This window comes from Canis lupus, chromosome 12 (assembly GCF_003254725.2).
Source record: "Canis lupus dingo isolate Sandy chromosome 12, ASM325472v2, whole genome shotgun sequence".
Classification (NCBI taxonomy): domain Eukaryota; kingdom Metazoa; phylum Chordata; class Mammalia; order Carnivora; family Canidae; genus Canis; species Canis lupus.
Genome location: NC_064254.1, coordinates 41,239,956 through 41,265,180, shown reverse-complemented (window position 1 = coordinate 41,265,180; position 25,225 = coordinate 41,239,956). Strand labels below are relative to the sequence as shown.

Genomic DNA, 25,225 nt, shown 5'->3' with positions numbered 1-25,225 from the left:
CTCTGAGTCAATGCTTTCTCCTCTCTATAAACTTGGGGAAAATCACCTACATCTTGTCAACTGTCATTTTTCTTTTTTTTTTTTTTTTTTTGCACTGTTGCCTGTAGTTGATTTTAAGTTGAAGGACAATATTATTCTTGAATCCTGAGTTTCTGTCAAAGACAGTCATTCTCCTGCCAAAATCAACTTCTTATCCATAGGCAACTTTTCTCAATTTCTACACATTAAAAAAAAAAAAAAAAAATCATTTCAAGTTGGACAGCACCTCAAGTCTAAGTCTGCCTGGCCACTGTTTTGTTTTTTTTTTTTTCCTTTACTTTGTAGTTCACTTTTTAACTCACTTTAGATGTGGTCTGTATCTCAGCAGGAAAATTCATTTGAACTTCAACACTTAGCCATGGCTCTTATTCTTGGGGGTCTTAGGAAGAACAGCTCTACTTAGTGGTATGGGGTTTCTGGCTGACTGACCAAAAAAACTCCTCCAGGTCAGAGCACACCAAGGTTCTAAGTCTATACAAAGGCTTACTACAATATAAATTCAAGGAAATTAATCAATGACAGTACAGTGGTCTAACTTTACCCCAGTACAATGCTGTAATTATTATAACCTTACAACACACCTTTATCATAACATATTTGATAAATAAGTTCCCCGCTTTATTCTTCACAATTACCTTGGCTATTCTTGGCCTTACAATTGATTAATAGGGTATGTGCTTCAGTTTGCTTGCATTTTTTCTAATTTCCTTGAATGATGTTTTGTGATTTTCTGCATAAAGCATCACTCAATTTCACCCTAGATATTTGATTTTTTTGAGGATTTTTCAAATGTTATCAATTTATTTCTTATTTGTTACTGGTACTTTATATTTATTTTCTATTTGCTGCCAGTATATAAAAATATAATTATTGTATATTGCCCTTGTTTCCAGAGGCGCTGGTAAACTCAATTCTAATGATCTGCCCTTAGATTTTACAAGATCGGGATGCCTGGGTGGCTTAGCAGTTGGGCGCCTCCCTTCGGCTCAGGTTGTGATCCTGGGATCCGGGATCAAGTCCTGCATCAGGCTCCCTGCGAGGAGCCTGCCGCCCCCCTCCCCCCCTCTCATGAATAAATGGATAAATCTTTTAAAAAAGATTCTACTAGATCTTCCTACATACAAATTATCTTATCTATGAATAGTTAAGTTTTACTTCTTTCCAATCCATATGATTTTTGTCTCTCTTGCCCTTATGTATGGGCATCCTTGTTGCATTCTTTTTTTTTTTTTTTTTTTTTAAGATTTATTTTATTCGTGAGAGACACAGACAGAGAGAGAGACAGAGGCAGATGGAGAAGCAGGCTCCTTGCAGGGAGCCTGATGTGGGACTCAGTCCCAGATCCTGGGATCACGACCTGAGCATAAGCTAGGCACCCAACCACTGAGCCACCGAGGCGTTCCTCCTTGCTGCATTTATTTTTAATAATAAATTTATTTTTTATTGGTGTTCAATTTGCCAACATACAGAATAACACCCAGTGCTCATCCCGTCAAGTGCCTCCCTCGGTGCCCGTCACCCATTCACTCCCACCCCCTGCCCTCCTCCCCCTTCCACCACCCCTAGTTCGTTTCCCAGAATTAGGAGTCTTTATGTTCTGTCTCCCTTTCTGATATTTCCTACCCATTTCTTCTCCCTTTCCTTGCTGCATTCTTGATCTCAACAGGAAAGCAGTCAAAATTTCAGTAGGAAATACAATTTCTGCCGCAGGCTTTTTATAGCTATTCAGAGCTTACAAGGTAAAAAGTAGCCTTATCAAATTAATAGAATTCCCTTCTATTTCTAGGTTACTAAGAAATTTTCATTATGAATGGATATTGACTCTTAACAAATGTTTTTCTGTATTATGAAGATCATTGTGATTGTTCATGAACCATTTCCTGTTCATGTGGGAAACTGCATCGACCACTGTGTTTGTGAATGTCAGACACCCTTTGCACACTTGAAATAAACCCTCACCTTTAGTTTTTTATAGTATTGGATTTGACTTTCCAATATTGTGTTTGATTTTTACAACTACATTCATAGGAAATATGTGTCTATAGTTTTGCTTTATATAGTGTGTCCAGAACAGTTTTGATATGATGATTATGCCAGCCTTATAAAAAAGAATTTGGAAGTTTTCCCTTTTGTTCTATTTTTTGTAAGAATATTCATAAGAAATGTGTTTTAAAGAATTTACCAGTAAAGCCCTATGGGTCTAAGGTTTTCCTTATATAAATATTAATAAAAATAGATTCAATTTCTTTGATGTATGACTACTGAGTATAACTAATTTTTATTTTGAAAACATTATATTTTCCCAGGAATCTTTCCATTTCAACCAAAACTTATTGGTAAAATTGTTCATGACATCCTCTACTTCTATTGTCTCTAGGCTCTGTGATTTCCCCTTCTTCATACCGGATATTCATTTGTGTTTGCCCTGCTTTTCCCATTAGTCTTGCTAAAGGTTTATCAAGTACACTGGTCTCTTCAAAGATCTAATTTTTACTTCATCAAACATCTTTATTGTACATTTTCTGTTTCACTGATTTCTGCTCTTTATCACTACATTTATCCTATTTTCTCTAGGTTTGATTTTCTTTCTGGAGATGCAAATTCACATCATTAATTTTTTTGTTCTTATTCCTGTTTTCTAAATATATGTATTTATAGCCATGTTGTCTGCCTCCCTACATTCAATGTAGGGAGTACATTGAATAATAGAAACCTCCGAGTATGGCTTAGCTGAATCTTGAAATTTTTGATACGGGGTACCTTCATAACCCTTCAGTTCAGTAGTTTTCTAATTTCTGTTGAAGCTTCTTTTACAATCTATGATTTAAATATAAATTATTTAATTTGTAGGAAGTTGAGGCTTTTCTAGTTTTGTCTCAATTTCTAACTAAACTCTACTGTTGTCCAAACATACTCCAAATGACTTCAAACATCTGAAGTTTAAGATTATATTTATGTCCTAGTATTTGGTCAATTTGGATAAATTGAACAAGGCATATTGTGGCATTTTAGAATGTATATAAATAATGAATCATTATGCTGTACACCTGAAACTAATACTGTTCTTCAGTGGAAAAAAAAATGTCTTATATAGTTGAGTACAAAATTAGGACAAGTTTGATAAGTGTTCAGATCTATATACTTACTGATCTTATCTGCTCCTCTGATCAGTTTTTAAGAGGGGTGTCAAGGTCTCCCACTAGAACTGTGGATATATTTACATCTCCTTTCAGTTTTGTATTTTGTTTTGCTTTATGTATTTTGAAACTCTGCTATTGATGACATAATAAATTTAAGACTGTAATATCCTCATGGTAGGTTGATTCCTTCAGCACTATGAAATGTTCTGTTTCTAGTAACATTTCTTGCCTTAAAAGTTTTATTTGAAATTACTATGGCTACACCAAAGGTCTTTTTTTTTCCCCCATCTATCTCAAATTTTCTGTGTCCTTATATTTAAAGCATTTCTCTCATAAATCACACATTGGTGTTATTTTTTAATGAAGTCTGACAATCATAGGTTTTTGCCAGACTTAATCCATTTGTTTTTAATTATTATACTTAGGTTTATATCTATTATCTGTTTTCTATTGACACACCTGTTTTGTTTTGAGTTTTTTGGTTTTTGTTTTTTTGTTTTTTAAACACATTTGGCTTAACCAAATATTTCTATTCATCTATAGGTCCCTTTTGAACTTGCTGCATATACACTTTCACTATTATTTCAGTTGTTAGTACAGAAGTTACAACATGCATCCCTGACTCACTATAACCTAATAAAAATATTACACTTAATTATCCCACAACAACAGAATATTTTAACTCCATGTAAGCCCATTCTGACTATCTTCTGGATCACTTTCCTTCTGCCTAAAGAACTGCCTTATAGAAGGGAGAAGAAATGTGTGGGAAATATCAGAAAGGGAGACAGAACGTAAAGACTGCTAACTCTGGGAAACGAACTAGGGGTGGTAGAAGGGGAGGAGGGCGGGGGGTGGGAGTGAATGGGTGACGGGCACTGGGGGTTATTCTGTATGTTAGTAAATTGAACACCAATAAAAAATAAATTAAAAAAAAAAAAAAAAGAACTGCCTTATAGTACTTCAGTGAAAATGTGCTGGTGATAAATTCTCTCAATTTCTATTTACATAAAGTAATTTTTTTTTTTCATTTTAACTTTAAGAGTAGGTTTTTAGGGATGCCTGGGTGGCTCAGCAGTTGAGTGCCTCCCTTTGGCTCAGGGCATGATCCCGGATTCCCAGGTTCATGTCCCATTTCAGGCTCCTTGCATGCAGGAGCTCTGCCTGTGCCTCTGCCTCTCTGCCTCTCTGTTTCTCATAAATAAACAAAATCTTAAAAACAACAAGAAAAAAAAAAGAGTAGGTTTTCACTGGGTAGAGAATGCTAGGTTGGCATCCTTGGCAATTTAAGATCTCATTCCATTGTGTAAGTGGCTATGGTTTTCTTTGAATACATCCCTAGAAGTTCACAAGTTCTCAAGTATGGCAATGTCCTGAAAGTTTCGTGAGAAATATTTTTATATTGTTTTTAACTAATTCATTCTCTCTTCTTCTGGAATTCAAATCATCTATTTGACCAGATCCCCCGTGTATTTTATGTCTTCTTCTGTTTTAGTCTATTTTATTTTCTCCCTCTCTGCACTTCACTTTGGACATTTTCTATATACTTGCCTTCTAATTCATGAAAACTATTATCATCCACTAAGTTCTTATTGACAAATATTTCTTTGGTTCTACAATGGTCTCTCTCTCTCTCTCTCTCTCTCTCTCTCTCTCCCTCACACACACACACCTCTCCAGAATAATTCTCCACTTTCTTACCTCTTTTGTTCCTTTTCTTCCTCCACGGTCCTAAACATAATAAAGTTTTTGCTAACTCCAATGACTGGATCACCTGTGTTTCTGCTTTCTATTGTTTGTGTTCGCTCTTGGTTTTGAATCAAATGGTCCTGTCTCTTCATATACTTAGTAATTTTTTTATTGAATGCGGATTCATAGAAATTCCAGATGATAGGAAGACTGACTCCTTGTTCTGCTGGGCAGACAGAGCAGAAGGTAAGTTATATTAATCCAGTAAGGAATTGAGAGGGGGAGAGGCTGTGCTGTGGATTTGGGAAGTTTTAATCTACTTCTGGTAGATCCTAAAACCTGACTCTACACCTGTCAACTGAGAATATGACTGGTCTTTGACACTTCAGTCTCAAGTGATGACTTGGCTTTTCAGGTATTTGCTGATTAGCTCTCACCACAGACAGCTTTAGAATTTGTCATTTGTCTTGAATGGGAGACCAACTCTGTTTAAGCACTCCCCACCAAGCATCCTATTTTGTTCCTACAAGCCCATGAAACATGGATTCAATACCCCTGGATTCTTAGTTTCTAGTAGAGTCTTACTTTACTTAGCAGGTGCCCCCAAGTAAAAAGAGGCAATTTACCACTCACTTCAGGGCTTTCAACCCTCCCCACTGATGTTTTTAAGCCACTCCACCCCATTCACACTCCCAGTACCTAGAGTAGGTCTCTATCTCTTAGGCACTTTGAAACTCAGGAATTTTTATTCTGTTTATCAGAGGCTTTCAGCTTAGCTCTCTAATATCAGGTCCAGGATTGAGTAGATGAACTATGGTTCTCAGATGGGCTCAGGTCTCTAATTTTGTAGCTTCCCTGTGCAGCATTCAAACACTGCTGCTCTCTGTCTCCAAGCAATTTTTCAGGATTATAACTTCCAAACAATGCTTCAAGGCTCAATCAAACAAAAAGCCTGACTATGTTTTTAAAAACATAGTTAAATTCAGGGATGCCTGGGTGGCTCAGTGGTTGAGCGTCTGCCTTCGGGTCAGGGCATGATCCTGGATTCCTGAGATGGAGTCCCACACTGGGCTCCCTGCATGGAGTCTGCTTCTCTCTCTGCCTATGTCTCTGCCTTTCTCTGTGTCTCTCAATAAATAAATAAAATCTTAAAAAAAAAAAAACAAAAAAAAAAAAACACCAAAACCCACATAGTTAAATTCAGACTACATTAACCAATTCCTCAAGTGTCCCAGAGTCATTTTACTATGCATGGTATGCTAATGTGTATGTATGAGCAATAAGTTGGTCTATTTGTTCTTGTTGTTGTTTTTTTTTACCTTTAATAGGCTTTTCTTGATTAGGTATTCCAAAAGATGCATTTGAGTGTTGAACTTAACATGTCATGAATGAAGCTGAGGGATCTAATTATATTATAAAACAAAAGAACCAATAAAACACAGCACTAACTGAAAGAGATAATAAATTTTGATTACTACAGAATTCATAAAGAAAAACTTAACCGTAGTTAAACAACAATAACAAAAGCCTCACTTTTAATGAGGTTTAGCTATAGGGCCCTCTTCTTTAAAATCATCTCCAAATCCTAGAAAGATGCCAAGTATCAAAACTTTTCTTTGATACATGAAAGGATAACAGAAGATTACCATGATCAGCAATGAAGAGACTCACATAACCCAAACTAATCAAGAAATGACAAGCTAGCTTTCACTGTCATAACTAGAGGGTCATCAACTAGAAAAATAACATGATGAAAGCACCCCAACACAAGACTAAAAGGATGATGCTTGCGAGTTAGAGGTTGGATGCATCACTTTTTCATTCAGGAGTGGTCTCTAGTATCCTCTTTCATGTTTTCTAGTAGTCAAGAGACCTAAGAAAATAAGATCTACATTCCAGGATTACACAAAATGCAACCGGTAGATTTAATAAAGGGAGGAAGGAGCATTCCACATAAGCAAGTTATTTATTTAAAGATAAATAATTTCCCCCCTTTTTTCCTCTCTTCACTTTACTTTCACAATTAAGCATGGAGTGTTGTTATATTCGTGTTTTACCATAAACTGCGACAAATTCTGTTTGAATGTATAAAGTACATAAAAACATAAATAAAATTTAAAACTACTTGCCCTATCCATTTATCAGTATCCCCACTGTACCATAACAAAACATATCACCAAAGAAAAGCACCATTCACTTTATGAATACAAACTCCAATAATAAATGGGGGATATATATGCAAAAAGGAACCCCATTTTGGGACAAAGGCTATCAGCTCTGGTATAGCCGTAATTTGGAATATTTGGCTACTTGAGAAAACTCAGTGTCTGATTTGATTTGAAAAACCCTGCAAGAAGCATTACTTTCATGGAGTTATGAATATCTCAACCTAAAATACTACTTTTAATGATAGAAACTACAAATATAAAGACTTAGAATATTGTTGCAGCCATCTGCAACCATGTCAAGTTTATAGATGTCAAGAGTGTCTGTAGAACATTTACTATAACAAATCTTATTATGTTCCATTAAATCATAAAACAATCTTTACCTAAACACACCCTATGCTATACTTTTACAGCAATAGTGACTGAAGGTTTTTTTCACACAACAAACCAAAGAAACAGCCTATAAAAGCTGTGGGAATACTAAAGTTCTTTAAAAAATATAAAATACCCTAGGTCCTAGGACTTATTTGCTGTAACAATAAATCAAGGAAAAGTAACATATGCAATTATTACCTAAACTTCAGTAGATAAGAGTATGACAAAGTAAGAACTTAATCTTCTTTATATACCACACAATGGAAATAGATGCACTTTGGTTTATCTATACGTTAACATAAAAGATCAGTTATAACCAACCATATTCCTGAGGAAGGACTATTCCTTGGATAGAAAACTGAAAGCAGATAGAATCCTATAACATAATATTCAAACTTATTCACAGTATAAAGATTATATAAAGAGGTTTCTGGGGTTTTGTTTTGTACTTTAAATAATCCATCTCCATCTCTTCTGGAGAGGAGACAAATGAAAATTCGGCCAAACCACTTAAGTGACTATATTAAACTTTGCTTATCCAACCATAACTTAGAAGTAGTTCAAAACACAGGTGACTTCAACAACTTGGCATCTCTCATTTGCACCACTCCATGACTTCCACAGCTCAACCCAAGCTGGCTGCATGAAGGACACAGTTCTGTAATATTTTAAACAGAAAACTATGGGAGGGAATTATATGATACATATTTTCTGTCATGGTGTAAATTTTAAAGTTTTCAATCAGCTGAAAATGCTCATGAAGCTCAAAATTTCAAAACAATTCTTTGCAAACTGCCAACAAATCTGGCCCAAGGGTTAAAGGAAATGATACTCTATCAACACTATATTCATACCTTGCAAACTGTATCTACGTCCCAGGGTAGTATAGTCCTCAGATCAATGACTTCACAAGACACTCCAAGCTTTTCTTGAGCCATGGAAGCCACCTCTCGGATCACGTGAACCTGAAATAAAAATAGCAGAGAATAACTACAGAGATTCAGACCTGAAAAGTTAACCAAATTCTGACATCATTAATAGAAAAGCATTTAAAGCCAGAAGAACTTATTTGCATGGAGAATTAAATTTGTTTTAGATACGTTGAACCCCATATTCCACCAAAGTAATCAAACACAGATGCTAGAAAACAGTTGGAAAGATGTTCTTAAATTTCAGAAAAGGAAAGGAGTCATTGACAGAGACACTGATTCTAAAGATATCAGCACACAGAAGGGAAAGTCAACCTACTTTCTAGAGAAAGCATGTGGAGGGAGAAGTAAAGGGCAGAACTCGTGGAACCCTGTAGAAGACCAACATTTAAGGGGAAGATGGAGAAGGAGGAATTTGCTTTAAAAAAGAAGGGATGCCTGGGTGGCTCAGCGGTTGAGTGTCTGCCTTTGGCTCAGGGCGTGATCCCGGAGTGCCAGGATCGAGTCCCACATTGGAATCCTTGTATGGAGCCTGCTTCTCCCTCTGCCTGTGTCTCTGCCTCTCTCTCTCTCATGAATAAATAAATAAAATCTTTTAAAAAATAAAAATTAAAAAGAAGAAGAAAAAAAAAGAAGCAAAAGGAGGAGGAGGAGGAAGAGGGGCACCCAGGTGGCTCAGTCAGTTAAAGGACCAACTTTCGATTTGAGCTCCCTCAGGTCATGATCTCAGAGTCATGAGATAGAGCCCTGCGTCAAACTCCACAGGCTCTTAAACTTGCTTAAGATTCTCTCAACTGTCTCTGTCTCTTCCCCCTCAGCCCTTCCCAACTTCTCTCTCTCTCTCTCTCAAAACAAAACGATGATAATGAGAACAGTGAAGGAAGAAGAAGAAAGAAAAAGAAAAAAAAAGAAAGGAAAGAAAGAAAGAGGAGACAATATATTCCAGAAACTAAAGAAGGGTTTCATAGAGACAGTAGCCAGTGTCATACACAGTAGCAACATGTGTTAAGGGTTGGACTTAACAATTAGAAAATTAGGAATGTCTCTGGAATAGTTTTAGTAAATTAGTGGGAACAGAACTCATAAGGTACAAAAACATAGGGAAGTTAAGGAATTAAATACAGATAGTAGAAAACAACTGTTCAAGTTCAGTGATTAAAAAAAAGGAAATATACTGGTATTTAAGGGAAAATCAGGGTAGAGAAAAGGTATTTTTTTTTTTTAGAGAATGTATATACACCTTTTTAACATTGAAAGGAAAAACTGAAGATGCAGAAGAGGGAAGGGACCAGCCAGTAAGTTACAGCCTGGAAAAGGTAAAATGGAATATAATCTGAAAGATTTGTAGAGGTAGCTATGAAAACCAGACACCTCTTCTTAGGAGGACAAAAGAGAAAGAGGACTGTCAGCAGACATGGTAAGTATGAGGAAAAAAAGCAAAACACTGACCTCCCTATTACCAAGACAGGCAAGATGTGTACTGAGGGACAGGGATCTAGATAAAAGATTTTCCCACCGGAATTAAGAAACCATGAGGACTAACTACCTCTCCAAGCCAAAACTGAAGTGGAGAAGAGAGTCAGAGGTTGTAGTATTACAAATTATTTATTTTCTTTATTTAATGCTATACTAAGTTTTCTAAATTAAGTATTTCCTTTACACACACAAAAAAGAAAAATAAACCTTTTTTTTTTAAAAAAAAAAAAAAAAAAAAGAAAAGAAAAGAAAGAGATAAGAGATAGATGTCTATAGTCAAAGGGAAAAAAAAAAGCCCCAAGTTTAAAAGTCTGGAGGTAGAACAACATGAGAACAAGCATTAGGAAAACTGAAGCAGATCAGTATTGAGGTTCACTAGAGCAGAGGACGGTATAGAATCCTGCGTCGGGACCCGTCGATGGCCCACATGCAATCACAAGAGATAGCAACAGATGTGCTGAAAAAGACAGGAGGTCAAGTACAGAAGCAAGTGAGGATGTATAATGTGTGCTTCGAAAGAAAGTTTTTAATGAGTACATTTTTATAAATTCAACAGATTTTAATGGCTTCACCACATGAATACATATTTTAATAAGACTGAATAGATTGATATGACCTCACCTTCAACCAGAAATCAGTACCAGATATAGATGCAGCACTAACAAGACTTAAATATGAGACATAAGAAAAACAACACTTTTGCTTTTTACAGTATTAGGATTAAAAATGAGAGCTTCCAAGCACAGCATGGACATTATCAGTTCTTATAAATGTTACTGACCTGAGTGCCCCAGGCAACTAGAGTCACATCGCTCCCTTCCTGAATGACTTCGGCCTGGGACAGGGGAATGTTGTAAGGTTCTACAGGAACCTGTTCAACTGAATATATAACAGGGAAAAAAAGTAATTTATTTTCTTGCATGGGGCATTCGTGCATAAGTGAATATAAGAATTTCACTGTGGCAAAGCTTTATTTTATTCTTCTCCCAAATTCCCTAAGTTATTTAAAACAGAAATAGCATTTATTATTATACATATGAAAAGGTACAATGTAAATGTTTAAAATACACCAGCTATCCTGGAACAGAAAAAGAGTTTGGGTAAATACTAAGAAAATCTTAAAGTAAGGGCTTTGGTCAACAATGTGTCAATATTGATTGGCCCATTAACTGTTAACGAATATGCCATACTAATATATAACGTTAATAATACAAATAACTGGGTGAAGGATATATGGGAACTCTGCTTTACTATCCTCATACTTTTTCTGTAAATCTAAACCTGTTCTAAAAAAATAAAGTTAAAAAAATTTTAGTATGCTTCTGCTAAAACTTGATCAGACTGAATTAACTTCTCAGACAAGTTTTCTCTCAAGAAGCAAACTTATGGGGGGTTGAAAAACAAAACACAGATAGTAGGCCCACATTTTTAAGTAGACTTTATTTTTGCACCTTGCCTCTATGAACACTTCATCAACTATGGCACCTGACAACACCTTAGTGTTGTTTCAAAGCTGAATCCTGTAGACCCCAAAAAGATCCATTAAAGCAACTCTACCAGGCCAAAAGGACGAATAAGCCACTGGTATCTCAGAGATGATTATTTCAAGATTATTTCTGCCCAATTAAGCGCAAGCAGTATAGAGCTAAATTCAAGAGGAAATCATAAGGTGAATTTTTAAATGGAAGCAAGTTGATGGACTTGCCTCCATTATGCTGGGAAGCCTTCTTGAATTCCCATGTGGGAGCAGTAAAACAGTAGAAGTGTTGAGGGCAAAACGTTCCCTTTTGTTCACCTGCCCTATCATCTTTTATCATTGTTATATGGATTTTTTTTTTTAATTAAAAGAGTAAAGAAGAGCAAACTAAAAGGTTCCCTCTGTGCCCCAGTTAGTTCTTCCAACTCTCCTGCCTGGGGTTATTAATACCAACAATTTCCTGAGTGTCTGCAGGGGACAGCTTTCACTCTTTCTGTCATCCAAGCTTCTTAATCTTCTTCCTAAATTAGGGAAATGCCCCAACTGCTGAGGCAGGGGCCCTTTGTCCACAACAGAAGTAGGGCCCCCATCTGCACTTTTTCAGCTTCTATTGCAGGTAGGGCACAAAATATGGGCTCTGCCGATCAAATGCACCCATGCCACACTCTGAAGTGGAAGCTGATGACAAGAGCAGCAGGCATCCAGAATGCATCCTAGAGTACTGGTAACAGTGGAGACAGATGCAGCGTTCAGGCTTAGCGGTCTCAATGATTCAGACTATGGTGCCATGCCCACAGACAACTGCTGAGGCATCTTTGTAAAACCAGTTATGCAGTAGAATTTGGGGTACTGCTTCTAGACATATGGCCTCTGAGCCTGGTTCTTAGGCACTCCAAAGATTTCTGAGCTATTCACTATCTTTCAATACATCTTTTCTGCTTATATTGGCCAGAGTTGGATTTCTGCTTGAAAATTAAGAACCCTGACTGTCTTTTCAGATGTTTACAATATTCAAGTATGCACGTTCATAAACATATGTGAATCTTAGTTTCTACATATAAAATCTCTTTGTACAACCTGTTCAGAAGTCTTCTATAATCTCCCTTTTTCGCTTGGCAATATATCTTGGCCATGTTTTCATGTCAAAAGTATAGTTTTTAAAATCATTTACAAGTAAATCTATCAAATTTAATGGTACTGTTATCAGCGATGTGGAAATTTTTAATTCTTGTATTTTTTTATATTTCCAATCCAGTAACATTTCTATAACCAATGCCAGAGAAAGATATTTTTTAGACCATCAGTATGTTTAAATAATACCCTGAAATCTACAAATCTACTCCAGACAGATGACAATTAAGCTACCTAACAAACCTGAGACACAAGTTGTGTTAGAGAACTCATAAGTGTTAAAAGCATTTTTTAAAGTCTTTGTGTAACACGCAAATTATGTTGAGCCAGATACTTCCATCTAATCCAGGAGTAGGCAAGTCAATTTTTGTAAACAGTATCTTACTGGAACACAGCCACCTCCATTCATTGACATATCATCTATGGCTGGTTTTGCCCTACAACAGCAGAGCTGAGTAGTTTACAAAAGACAGCATGGCCTATAGGCTAGAATTCTTATTACCTCTTCCATTAGAGAAAGAGTTTGCCAACCTCAATTCTAAACAGTGCTTTCAGAGGTTAATTCCAGTCCATTCACTGACAGCTTAAATCCAGTATTTGATGGACAGATGAGCCAACAGATATTCAAGTGAACAAAAGAACACAGAGACAGGGAAACAAACATTCAACTGGAGTAGTAGTATACTCTACTGAGCAGTTCTCAAGTCGCTAAACCAAAATGATGGTCAAGAATGATACTGATGATATCCAGCAAACATGCAAAAGGTCGCACATAAACTCTTTGCCATCAAGTTTTTTCTCTGGCAGCAAGATCTGCACGCCAACGGACAAGGCTTAAAATGTGTACTGACACACTCTGTCTTGTCAGTGAGTCAGTGGCTGTCATTCAAGAATCCTGTCTTCCCGCCTTTTAAATCAGTTGCCAGCTGATTAGCAAATCCCTGGAAAACACAATTTTAATGGCTGGCATACTAAAAGAAATGGGTTAGCATCTTGGCCCACTTCCTTTGAAAAACTGCCAGTGAGTGACTAACTGCTTCATTGTATTAAATAAATTACCCAGAATAATAAGACCTCATTACTTTAACACTTAATTAAGGAACAACATGGCACACAAAGCCTTGTTCTCCAACGACAAAATCGTGCAACGAATTAGATTCAAGAAGAGTCTCATGTTAAAAAACAAACAGAAATCTACTAGATTCTCATAAATTTAATCCTGAGAGCCGAAGAATGAGAGTATGTTTGTTTATTTGAACTCGGCAAACACGTCACATTGAGGGCAAGTCATAATTCACAAGTACTTTAGTTACACAAATTTAAAAGATACTCCAAGAGAAAGTTATTATTTCAAATGAGCATTCTTGCATTCCTACCCCATGACTATGTGCTTTTTGAAATACAATAGGTAAGAGGAGTGATAATAAAAATTTTAGACACTGAAAGGCCCCTATACAGTCATATTACAGATTCCTGTTTTCATAGCAGTGGGACCAACTGAGACCACTCCATTTACCAAATGCTGATTACATTCTAATCTTTGCACTAATGAGCATTCCAGACAAACTTCCAGACAAACCCTTCAGCATCAGATATATACTGACAAAAATGTGTCACCCAGAAAAATAAGAAATCTTTCTGAGACCAAAATTTAAAAGATGCAACTTGTGGCTCGAATAGCAAACCCATTTTAAAAAATTTTTTTTCAAGTTCCACATATATGTGTTCTTTGGATTTACAAATGCACTTATATTCATATTACAGATACACTTACAGACTCGTGGCACAAATGTGGAATTTTATTTCCCATCCTCCTCCTTTTTTCCTTCTAATTTTCTTGTCATTTGTTTGGTCATCTTGAACACATTTTTAAAATAAGGCAGTGTATAAATGTATATACTATATACAATACACCTTTATTCATCTAATAGTTATTACATACCCAACATATGCAGGCATGATACAAGATACTAGAATATGAAATTGCAAGAGGCAGTTGCTGTCTTTGACAAGCACAAACTCAACTGGGAGTTATGAAGATGGAAAGACATGATCAGCAAACAAAAACATGATATTGTGGTGGGGATAAACTGCGTGGGAAAACAAGGGGAAGCAATAACCTGGTTGTAAGGATCGAGAAATGGAGGGCATTGGTTGTGCCCCACCATAAAGGGCACAACTAAGAGGGGTCTTAGAGATAACAAAGAAATAAAGAGGGTACTCCATATAGAAAGAATAGATGTATACAAAGAAATGGAGGTGTGAAGTCGTGTGCGCGCATCGACAAACACGTGTCAACACACATTTATGTGCTGTTTCAGATGAGGATGAAAGCTTTAAATTCTATACCCAAGTCCCTAGAAAAACCTTTTCAATTCCTTCTGGCTTCATATATTAATAACACATGTAGAACGTGTCTGCAAGATAATAATAACTCACTCTTAATGATGCAAGCTTCCCTGTGAGGCACAATATTACCATTACAGAGATAATAGGGTCATTTCTCTGCCCTGGCACTAATCTACAGTAATGCTAGTTTCCTCACAAATGCGAAAGTCAGTAGGGCTTTATTCATGTTGCATTATACATGATGCAGTGATAAAACATAAATGTTCTTCTTAAAAAGAAATAGAATATATTTCGAAAATGTTACTTCATGTTGCCTGATTACTAACAACATTGGCAATCTTCATACTTGAAAAAGTCTTACCTCATTTGTCAGAATTTACAGTCTAATGAGGGAGAGTGGGCAAATCCACTCAACCAAGAACCCAATTCCCAGCCCTGTCTCTGCATCTAATTAATTTGGTGATCTCTGACAAAGCACTGTGTTACTTGTATGCCCCAGTATCCCATGTGTAAGCTATGGAAGGCAGCATCTGTCTGTCTGCCACATCACAGGGACAGAATGGGGACATATTAAGTGAATCACTGTGGCTATCCTTTCAGTTCTTAGGAAGAAGACAGCTTTACATTTGAAATAATTCAATGATAAAGTCATTAAAACTACAGAGAAAGTTTTCATTCTAGGAACATTTATTCTTACTTCTATTATTATTTTCTGTATAAAACTGATATTTAACCATCAACCAAGATCTCTATATTACAATTGTTATTTTTCCAAATAATCTTTCAGATGAGGCTCCTAATTATGGTCATACTTTGATAATTTTCACTTCTACATTAACAATTCATTTTATTTTATATTTTTTTTAAGATTGTATTTATTTACTCATGAGAGACACCGAAGGAGAGGCAGAGACAGGTCCTGTGGGGTGCCTGATGCAGAACTCGATCCCCGGACCCTGGGATCACGACCTGAGCCAAAGGCAGATGTTCAACCACTGAGCCACCCAGGTCCCCCTTCATTTTAATATTGATGTTGGAAATGAGAAAATCTATGAATAGAAGAGCAAATGTAATCTCTTCTGGTAATTATTTTCAAATTATTCCCCAAATACAGTTGTATCCAATATCTCCCTCACCTCTTCACCTCAAATTACTGAAAATCTAAAGCAAGACCAAATCAATACACTGTTAACAGTACTGTCTAAATAAGTTGTGATTACAATGGTTGTTATATTACTATCTAATTAAAAGACAAAATTAACTTTCAATAAAGAATAATTAAGCATTAAACTTTTCATACTAATTAACCCATGGTGATACTAAGTAACCCATGGTGATCACTGGGATCATGTGTGGACAGCATAAACTAGCATCATAAGCCTCAATACCACTTGGGAGTAAACCAGAGAAGTCTCTTAGAAGAGCAAACAGAAAAACCACAAAAAAATGTTGTGGTTCTGAAAAATGAAAATAATGTGATGCACAAAAGCAAAAAGTTACCTTTCTAAGCAGGAGGGTACTATACATGAATAACAGAAAAGTCAAAACAAACAAGCTAAGAACACCACCATGTGTCATCATACGTGATGCTCTGAGAAGGGCACAGAATCACTTCAGTGGTATCCTTACCAAATAGCTACATAAACCTGAATTTTAATCTTAAAGAAACATCAGAAAGATTGATTGAGGGACATTCTATAAAAGAGCAGACCAACTGTGAAGATCACAACAGACAAAAAAGACAAAGGAATGGTCTGTCTCAAAATAAAGGAGACTAAGGAGACATCAGTAAGTGGAGACTCCGGATGGGATCCTGATCCAGAAAGAGGACATTAGCAGGCCTACTGATGAAATTTGGATTAGATGTTGGAGGAATTTTAACAGTTTTGGGTCACTGTTAATTTCCTGGTTTTGATCATTATTGCTACAGTTACTTATGAGGTTAACATCCAGGGAAGCCCAGTAGGGGATACGTAAAAATTATTTGTACTCTTTTTGCAACATTTCTGTTTAAATTTATTTCAAAATGAAAAGTTTAACAAAATATTAACATTAAATTTTTTAAGAGGGGGCTGATCCATCTTCTTTAGGTCTCCCACCGATTCTGGGAAAATATGGTAGAACCTGATGAACAAGTATGCAAAATTATCAACGTCACCAAAAACCAACTATGGGAAATTGAGCTAAATACCAGTCATGACAGAGGCACTGTAGACTCATACTGCCTTGTGAAACAAGCTGTGCTTTCAGAAATATCAGTACAAACAGAAAATGAGGTTACTAATAAAGCTATCCAATTGCAAAAGGAGTGCAGCTTCATCTGGTACTGTCCATGTGACCTCATCTACCTGGATGAACTTAACCAAAGTTCTGACCACACAGAGGCATAAAGATGGGAAGACATCAATTCATTATCTGTGCATGTCAGCTTTTTGTTGGAGACTCTTGACCGCTAAATAAAAACCAATAACCCGTCAAGCTGTCTAACCATAAATACGTCACGTCAGAATCAGCAAGTCTCTAGCATGTAACCAGGAGACTTGTCACATGAAGATACAAAAACACTTGAAATCTTAAAATCATTAGTGTTATTATTTTAAAAGGTCATGTTTTCTTATTGCCGAAATACTATTGAAAAGTAAGACCTATTATTTTTAACTGGATAGTGATATTGAGAACGTAGTGACAAGCAAGATTAAATAAGGAGCCCTGGACTTATTTCAACTCTAAGGCACTCTAATTCTTTTACTTGATAATTAATCTGAAAAAATGCCACATTTCTAATTTTTTGTGTGTGTAATGAGACAAATTAGGTTTCTTTTAAAACTAGTTTGCAAACATATCACAAAAGTAAGGATATAATAAAGGAACAATCCTATTCCTTACACAACTTCAAAATTAACCTCATTATGTTCTCCTATCATTTAATGTAACAAAAAAGCTTTGAGACTGATGATATCACATAATATGCATCCGCACACTTAACATATACACTAAAATTTAACCACTTTGTAATAAATCTTGTTCAATTTTTGCAATGACACAGTATTTTCTCCATGGACTCTTTTAGTATGCAGCATCTAATAATTTAACAAAAGTTCTCCCATCTACAATTTTACTAGTTGTCCCTCTTTCGTGTTTAATACATTATCATTTCTTTTGTAAATATTTTTCAATGCATTTTCTATAGCAAGGAGCTACACATGGGTAAACTCCATTCCTATGAATGACTCTAACATGGTAAATGGCAAAATGGAAAAGAAAATGATTAAATGCTGAATTTAATGGCACTATTTTAAAGCCATTCTCCAACAGCACATGGAGAGTTGAAAAGAAAAAAAAAAAAATCACCTAACAGAGAATTATATCGAGACAGACAAGGAAAACATTAATTCACTGTCAAATGTAAGATATGTCATTATTTTATGAACTGCTAGGAGAAAACCACCAATTAAACTGATACTGTTTACAATTATTTTCTTAACGAAAAAAAATTTAGATTTAATCAAGCATAGGTTTTATTACATATCACCCTTCTACGGACATAACAAAACATAAGCAAAATAAATTGGTTAAGCTTTTCCTAAAACTCTTCAACCTTTAGAAGCTAATTCTTCTCATTCATCTTCTAACTTATAATCATCAGTGTCCATGTTTCTTCACAGAATAGCACTTTCTGTGTCAGCAAGCACAACGGTGAAACAGCACTTTCTTAAATGGATCCAAAGCTAGCTTCAGTATTTAGAACAGCCTATTTCTGACTCCTGCTTCCAAAGACTGTTAAATTAGGATTCTCCACTTTGCCTGACCTACCCATCATGACCATTTGAAACCCTCATTGTTAAAAGAACACTTCTCTAGTGTCTCTGGAACTTTATTCTAAGCTGTGGATCTGATATTCTGTAGGTATTGGTACTGATTGGGGATTTTGATATTTATACCTGATTAGGTAACAGCAATTACTGACCACTGGAAAGATAACTGCCATTGGTTTTAAGCCATATTCCAATTTTGGAGACGTTAAAATGTGAGCGGTGACAGAGATCTCAGAATCAATAAAATATAGTACCTTAAATTGGGTAGATGACTTTAAAACATTGAAGTTTTGTTATAGATATTTTCTGCATCATGTTTTTGGTATCTTAAGTCCCTTAGTTATCATAAATACCATATGACCCACAAGGAGCTACAGTTCCCACTAGACAGGGAGAATTAGCTGCTGTCCACCAGCTTCTTAAATGCAGAGAATAAACAGAATGTCAAAAGGGCAATGGAGCACATTGACAAAAGATAATTATTTTAAGGATAAGAAAGACACATAGAAACTATGTGAAACTATGTGATGTTTGTCATACTGCGAAATTCATCACTGAATTATGGAATACTGAATGGCAGCTGTTGACTTTATGAATCAGCAGCCAAACAGGAAAGCAGAAGCCTCTCTAGAAGAATTTAATTCAGGAAATTGGTTACAAAGATGTTGGGGGGGGGGGGGGGGTGCTGAGTAGCATGGTAAAGTAATGTAACCCAGAGGTCAAGAAGAGATAAAACCCCTGGGCTAGCCTCAGTAGTCCACAGGAGCCACTAATAGTACTGAAACTGCCAGGGGCTGCTGCAGAGCCACACAATCCCCACTAAAGACCCCATATTACCAAGGCTGCAGAACAATGGCAGGCAGAGCACAGTCTTGTCAATCACCAGCACCAGTCCCACAATGGCTCCTTTCTCCCTTCATCCCACTTCCTCAACTATCCCAAGTGGTCTCTATTGACAATCTAACTGGAACTGAGAGAGGCAGGGGATCAAGAAAATACACTTTACTAGTTTTCAACCCCAGCATTGCAGAGGAAAATTCAGAAGGGCAAGTGTGAGGATAAGAGGCAATGGACAAATAAATATACAACAGGTTTACATTATAAAAAAAAATTTATTTTTTTAGTTTTTTTTTTTTTTTTTTTTTTTTTTTAATTTATGATAGTCACACAGAGAGAGAGAGAGAGAGAGGCAGAGACATAGGCAGAGGGAGAAGCAGGCTCCATGCACCGGGAGCCCGATGTGGAATTTGATCCCGGGTCTCCAGGATCGCACCCTGGGCCAAAGGCAGGCGCTAAACCGTTGTGCCACCCAGGGATCCCAAAAAAAAAAACATTTAAAAAAAGAAAACGTAATCTTTGATGAGAAATAAAGGGAACGTAAATATATTAATAATCAAAAAAAGCTAACATTTGAGCCCATTCTGTAACTGACACTGTTTAAAGCATTTAAATGTATCCCCTCATTTCATCCTCACAACTCAATACAAATGATACTGGATTTATTCTGGTTCTACAGATAAATAAACTGAGGCTGAGAGATACTAAGTAACTCAGTGAAGTCATAATACAGTAAGTGGTAACTCTGAGGCCCAGGCTCATAACCAACATGATAAATTGTATAGAAATCTGCCCAAAGTGGATTTTAGTAGCAGTATCAAGTATGAACACAGATCAAGCTTGATCCTCACCATAAGCCTTAAAAACCAAAAGCAGCCAATTGTATATTTTTTAAAAAGGGAACACTGTGTATACATTTTTAAATATTAAAAACAATCTTTAAAATAAATAATTGCTATTTTCCTGCAGATCAACCAAGTATTAAATCTAGATTTCTCATTGACCTTCCAGCAATTCACTCTCATTTTCTCAAACTAATTTTTTAGCTACCAAACGGGCTATATAATCCATAATGCAAATATTCTTTAAAATCTCCACATACATATCACCCAGTATCAGCGTCTGTGTTGCACAGTGTGTCATTTCTCCATTAGAAATCTGTATTTTTCTTCTATATAAATCCCTTCATATCAAATTATGGATTAAAACTACCTAATTATGAAGGACTCCAGGCATATTCATATAGCCAGAAACTATGATTTGTAGTCTAGCGGTTTAAGTCAAATAACATTTAATAATCATTTCATAACCCCAAGCTATATTTAGTGCTAGAGTTTTTTTAAAAAGGATAAATTAGGTAGAATCCATAAATTCAAGTACAACACTGAGGAATGCTAAGAGTACTGGTAAAATAATTTCCAGTTACCAATAAATTTTCCCAGAAGCAATTTTTATAAACCCAAACCCTTTATTTCTACTTGTGAAAGGTAAAAATATGTGAAAATATACTAAATGTAACCCTAATGGTCTTAAAAATTTAGTCTTTACAACTTACTTAACCTGTTAAGTAGAGGCAATTTATAAAATCTTTAGCTTTTGCTCAACACACACTTATATACATTGAAGATGAAAACTCCTAAAGAAGTGTGTGCCTTTTATTCCAAATTTGAAATTCTTTAGATCAACTATGAAAATGTTAGCTAAAAACACCCCATCTGCTAATCAACAGTTTGGTTTGGGTAGTGTTAATATCACTGTCTGATTGTCATCGACAACCAGGTCTACAAGGTGAGGTTTAATTGGAAATTTTCTATTTTAACTTTCTTCATAAAGGACACTATCATATGTAAGTCGATCTTTGACTTTTAAATATCTGCTTTTGTACACATTTTGAGAAACATTAGGAACGGCCTATTATCAAAAGTCGAAGGCTCTTGGCTTGATTTCACAGAATACATGCACATCCAAATATGCTAGGATATGTTAACAATCCTAAATAATCTGTAAGAGTCCCTGAAGGATTAAAAATGTCCCACAGTGGCCTTCATAGGACCATAGACCCAACAACTGTTTTTCACCTTCTTGCAAAGACTGAATTGCCCAACCAACAGATATTAAGCCACAGGTTCAATTACCTCCTCTTCACAAAACCATTTTGGACCAACTATTCCTGAAACTGGTTGAATGTTGACAGACCTCTCTTACTAAAGCTCTATGAAATATTTACCCTTCTTTCGCTTCTGAATTTGAACACTGAGTTGTGCTCAAGGCTCAACAGCCTAAATAAAGATTTATGCTTACGGGTGTTAATATTAAAATAAATCCACTGGAGATTTTTTAAATAATACAGAACATCCTTTCATGCACTACTAATATTTATAAAGCATTAATTATCAGTCAGGCATTATCATAAATAGTCTACATGTATTAATATATTTAATAAAATGATACTAGGAAATAAAAATTTTATACTACTAAATTTGAAAATCCAAAGAAAAAGTATAATAAACAAAGATATAAATGACCAACATTTACTCAAGAATATGTAGTAGTCTAACAATCATAGGAGATACTAAAAAGAAAGTCAAAGATGTGTACCAAAAGTCACAAGACCAGACAGCTTTACAAGCAAATTATATTGAACCTTACAGAACAAATAATTTCTAGTTATTCAGTGCATCTGGAACAAAGAAAAAGAAAGCATGCCAGTTCATTCTACAAGACTAGAACAACTCTGATTCTTAAACTAGACAAGGCTTCTAATTCTGGAATCAGACTTGCATAACTTCTGATTTTGAAGGAAAGAAAACTATACACCAATTTGACATATAAACACATGCCTGTGTTCATACATGTAAAGAGAAAAAGCTACGGTCCAATTTTATCTATGAACATAAAGGTTTTTTAAATCTTCAATTGAATCCAGCAATGTTAAAAGCAATAATGCATCATGATAAAGTAGAATTTATCACAAGAATACAAGGATTGAAATGTCAGAAAATAGGTTCATGAACTACATGTCATCAAGAGCTCAAAGAAAACCCAGGAGCACCTGTGTGGCTTTGCCATCCAGCGTCCGCCTTCAGCTCAGGTCATGATCCCAAGGTCTTGGGATCAAGCCCCTCCCTCCTCCATGGGAAGCCTGCTTCTCCCTCTCCTCTGCCTGTGTTCTCTCTAAATAAATGAATGAATGAATGAATGAATGAATGAATGGGCAGCCTGGTGGGGCTCAGCAGTTTAGCACCGCCTTCGGCCCAGGGCCCGATCCTGGAGACCAAGCCCCTCCCTCTGCATCTCTGTCTCTCATGAATATATAAATAAAATCTTTAAACTAACTTAAAAAAAAAAAAAAAAAAAAGAGGGCACCCCGGGTGGCTCAGCGGTTTAGCGCCACCTTCAGCCCAGGGCCTGATCCTAGAGACCCGGGATCAAGTCCCAGGTCAGGCTCCCTGCATGGAGCCTGCTTCTCCCTCTGCCTCTCTCTCTCTCTCTCTCTGTGTCTCTCATGAATAAATAAATAAAATCTTAAAAATAAAATAAAAAAAGAAAGAAAAACCATATAATCGTATCATCAGATATCTAGAAAGAACCTGATAAAATTCAGCACCTTGGGAGAAATAAGAGGAATGAGCCTTCAATTTAAAAATAAAGAGATATTCCCATAACTTGATAAAGAGTACTGACCAGGGCCCCTGTTAAGAAAGCAGGAGATACCCTTATAATAATAACAATAACAATAAATGTCTCATCAATTATTAGGAAATAAAAGCTTTATCATTAGCTATAAAAGATTTTCCACCTCGAAAGTCTGAGATATTTAACTAAAATATTATTAGAGAATTGACTATGGTCTCCAAATGTAGTATTAACATACAAAAATCAATAGCTTTTCTATATACCATGAATAAAACATATTAGAAATACGTAATGAAAAAAAATACCAATCATAATGGCAAAAAAGACCATAAACATCTTGTAATAATACTAACAACAAATGTGTCAAACCTAATGGAAATATCTGTATAATTTACTAGTGAACATAAAAGTTTGAACAGTCTTTTTTTTTTTTAAGATTTTATTTATTTATTCATGAGACACACAGAGAGAGGCAGAGACAAAAGCAGACTCCCTGTGGGGAGCCTGATGCAGGACTTGATCCTAGGATCATGCCCTGGGCCAAAGGCAGATGCTTAACCACTGAGCCACCCAGGTGCCCCCCTGCTTGCTTTAGGTTTACAATAAATGCTACTCCACAAGGTTTAGAAGTCCACAGAACTAGGTCGTAAAGAACAGATATGAAATAATATGGAATACCTAATTTCTCTTGTAATCAAATAAGCAAACACTGAAATAAACAGAGTAATAATATTCATTTAAAAGTACACATAAGGGATCCCTGGGTGGCTCAGTGGTTTAGCGCCTGCCTTCAGCCCAGGGCATGATCCTGGAGTCGCAAGATCGAGTCCCGCATCAGGCTCCCTGCATGGAGCCTGCTTCTTCCTCTGCCTATATCTCTGTCTCTGTCTCTCTCGCTCTCTCATATGAATAAATAAATAAAATCTTAAGTACAGATAAAAGTCTGGCAGTATATTCAACAAAAAGTCAACAGTAGTTAGGTAATGGATTTATGTCCTCCTTTTATCTTTTGTATTTTTTCAGGAGTTTTCAATAAGCAGATAGGCAAGACTGAAACATAAGTAGTGTGCCAAAGGTCAGCCAGCTCAATAGGGAATAGAGCCAGCACTTCAAACTCAGGTAATCTGGTTCCAGAATCCACATTCTTAATGCAGAGTTCATTGGATTGCCCCAAAGCAGAAAAAGGCCTACGGGAAAAAGAAAAACCTGATTGGCCACCTAATGTGTCCAAACATAATGAAAACAGGTTATATTGAGGAAATTAGGGATTTTACTGACAATGGAAACATGAGAAAAGGAAAACATGATTTGGTCCAGAGAAGACAGAATTGTATACCAATAAGGAAATAAGATGCCCCCCCACCGCTTTTTTTTGCTCAGTTGTAAATCATGTCAATATGATGATCACAGTAATGTGAACACTAATGATCTGACAAAAAAAAAAAAATCACACTTGCAAGTCTATGAAGACATTGAGGAGAAGTTTGTATATGATGAGGAAGGAATGGCACATGTAGCGGAAAATAAGGGGCCATAAAATAGCTAGATCCTAGCAGGAAGTTAAAAATCCTAATCCCTAAAATGTTAAAAAGCAGTATAAGCTATTCAACTTTCTCAACATCATTTATTGAAGAGACTGTCTTTTTTCCAGGGGATATTCTTTCCTGCCTTGTTGAAGATTAGTTGACCATAGATAGAGTTGAGGGTCCATTTCTGGGTTCTCTATTCTCTTCCCTTAACCTATGTGTATGTATTTTTGTGCCAGTACCATCCTTTCTTGAGGATCACAGCTTTGTATTACAGCTTGAAGTCAGGCATCATGATGCCCCCAGCTTTGGTTTTCTTTTTCAACAGTCCTCCGGCTATTCAGGGTCTCTTCTGGTTCCATACGTATCTTAGGATTATTTGTTCCAACTCTGTGAAGAAAGTCCATGGTATTTTGATAAAGATTGCATTGGATATGAAAATTGCTCTGGGTAACACAGACATTTTCATATTTATTCTTCCTCCAATCCATGAGCATGGAATGTTTTCCCATCTCTTTGTGTCTTCCTCAATTTCTTTCATAGTGTTCTGTAGTTATCAGAGTACAGATCCTTTACCTCTCTGGTTAGGTTTATTCCTAGGTATGTTATAGTTTTTGGTGCAATTGTAAATGGAATCA

The 25,225-nt window shown here is 36.1% G+C and overlaps 1 protein-coding gene and 1 long non-coding RNA gene across 7 annotated transcripts in view; both read right to left on the bottom strand.

The window, feature by feature from the left end:
• Positions 1 to 25,225, bottom strand: part of BCKDHB (branched chain keto acid dehydrogenase E1 subunit beta) — a 448,915-nt gene that overhangs the window by 366,208 nt on the left and 57,482 nt on the right. For all 6 annotated transcript variants that reach the window (XR_007401257.1, XM_025444929.3, XM_049092277.1 and 3 more), the window contains 2 exons: positions 10,598 to 10,695; positions 8,266 to 8,376 (listed from right to left, as the gene is read on the bottom strand). Coding sequence is in view for 5 of the 6 variants with exons in the window: in XM_025444929.3 (XP_025300714.1) it covers positions 8,266 to 8,376; positions 10,598 to 10,695 (209 nt within the window). In the remaining variant the exon portion in view is untranslated. The remainder of the gene's footprint in view (positions 1 to 8,265; positions 8,377 to 10,597; positions 10,696 to 25,225) is intronic.
• Positions 291 to 6,354, bottom strand: LOC125752244 (uncharacterized). The gene is made up of 2 exons (XR_007401259.1): positions 6,188 to 6,354; positions 291 to 5,091 (listed from the first exon to the last, which is right to left on the bottom strand). It is a non-coding gene; the product is annotated as an uncharacterized LOC125752244 (long non-coding RNA).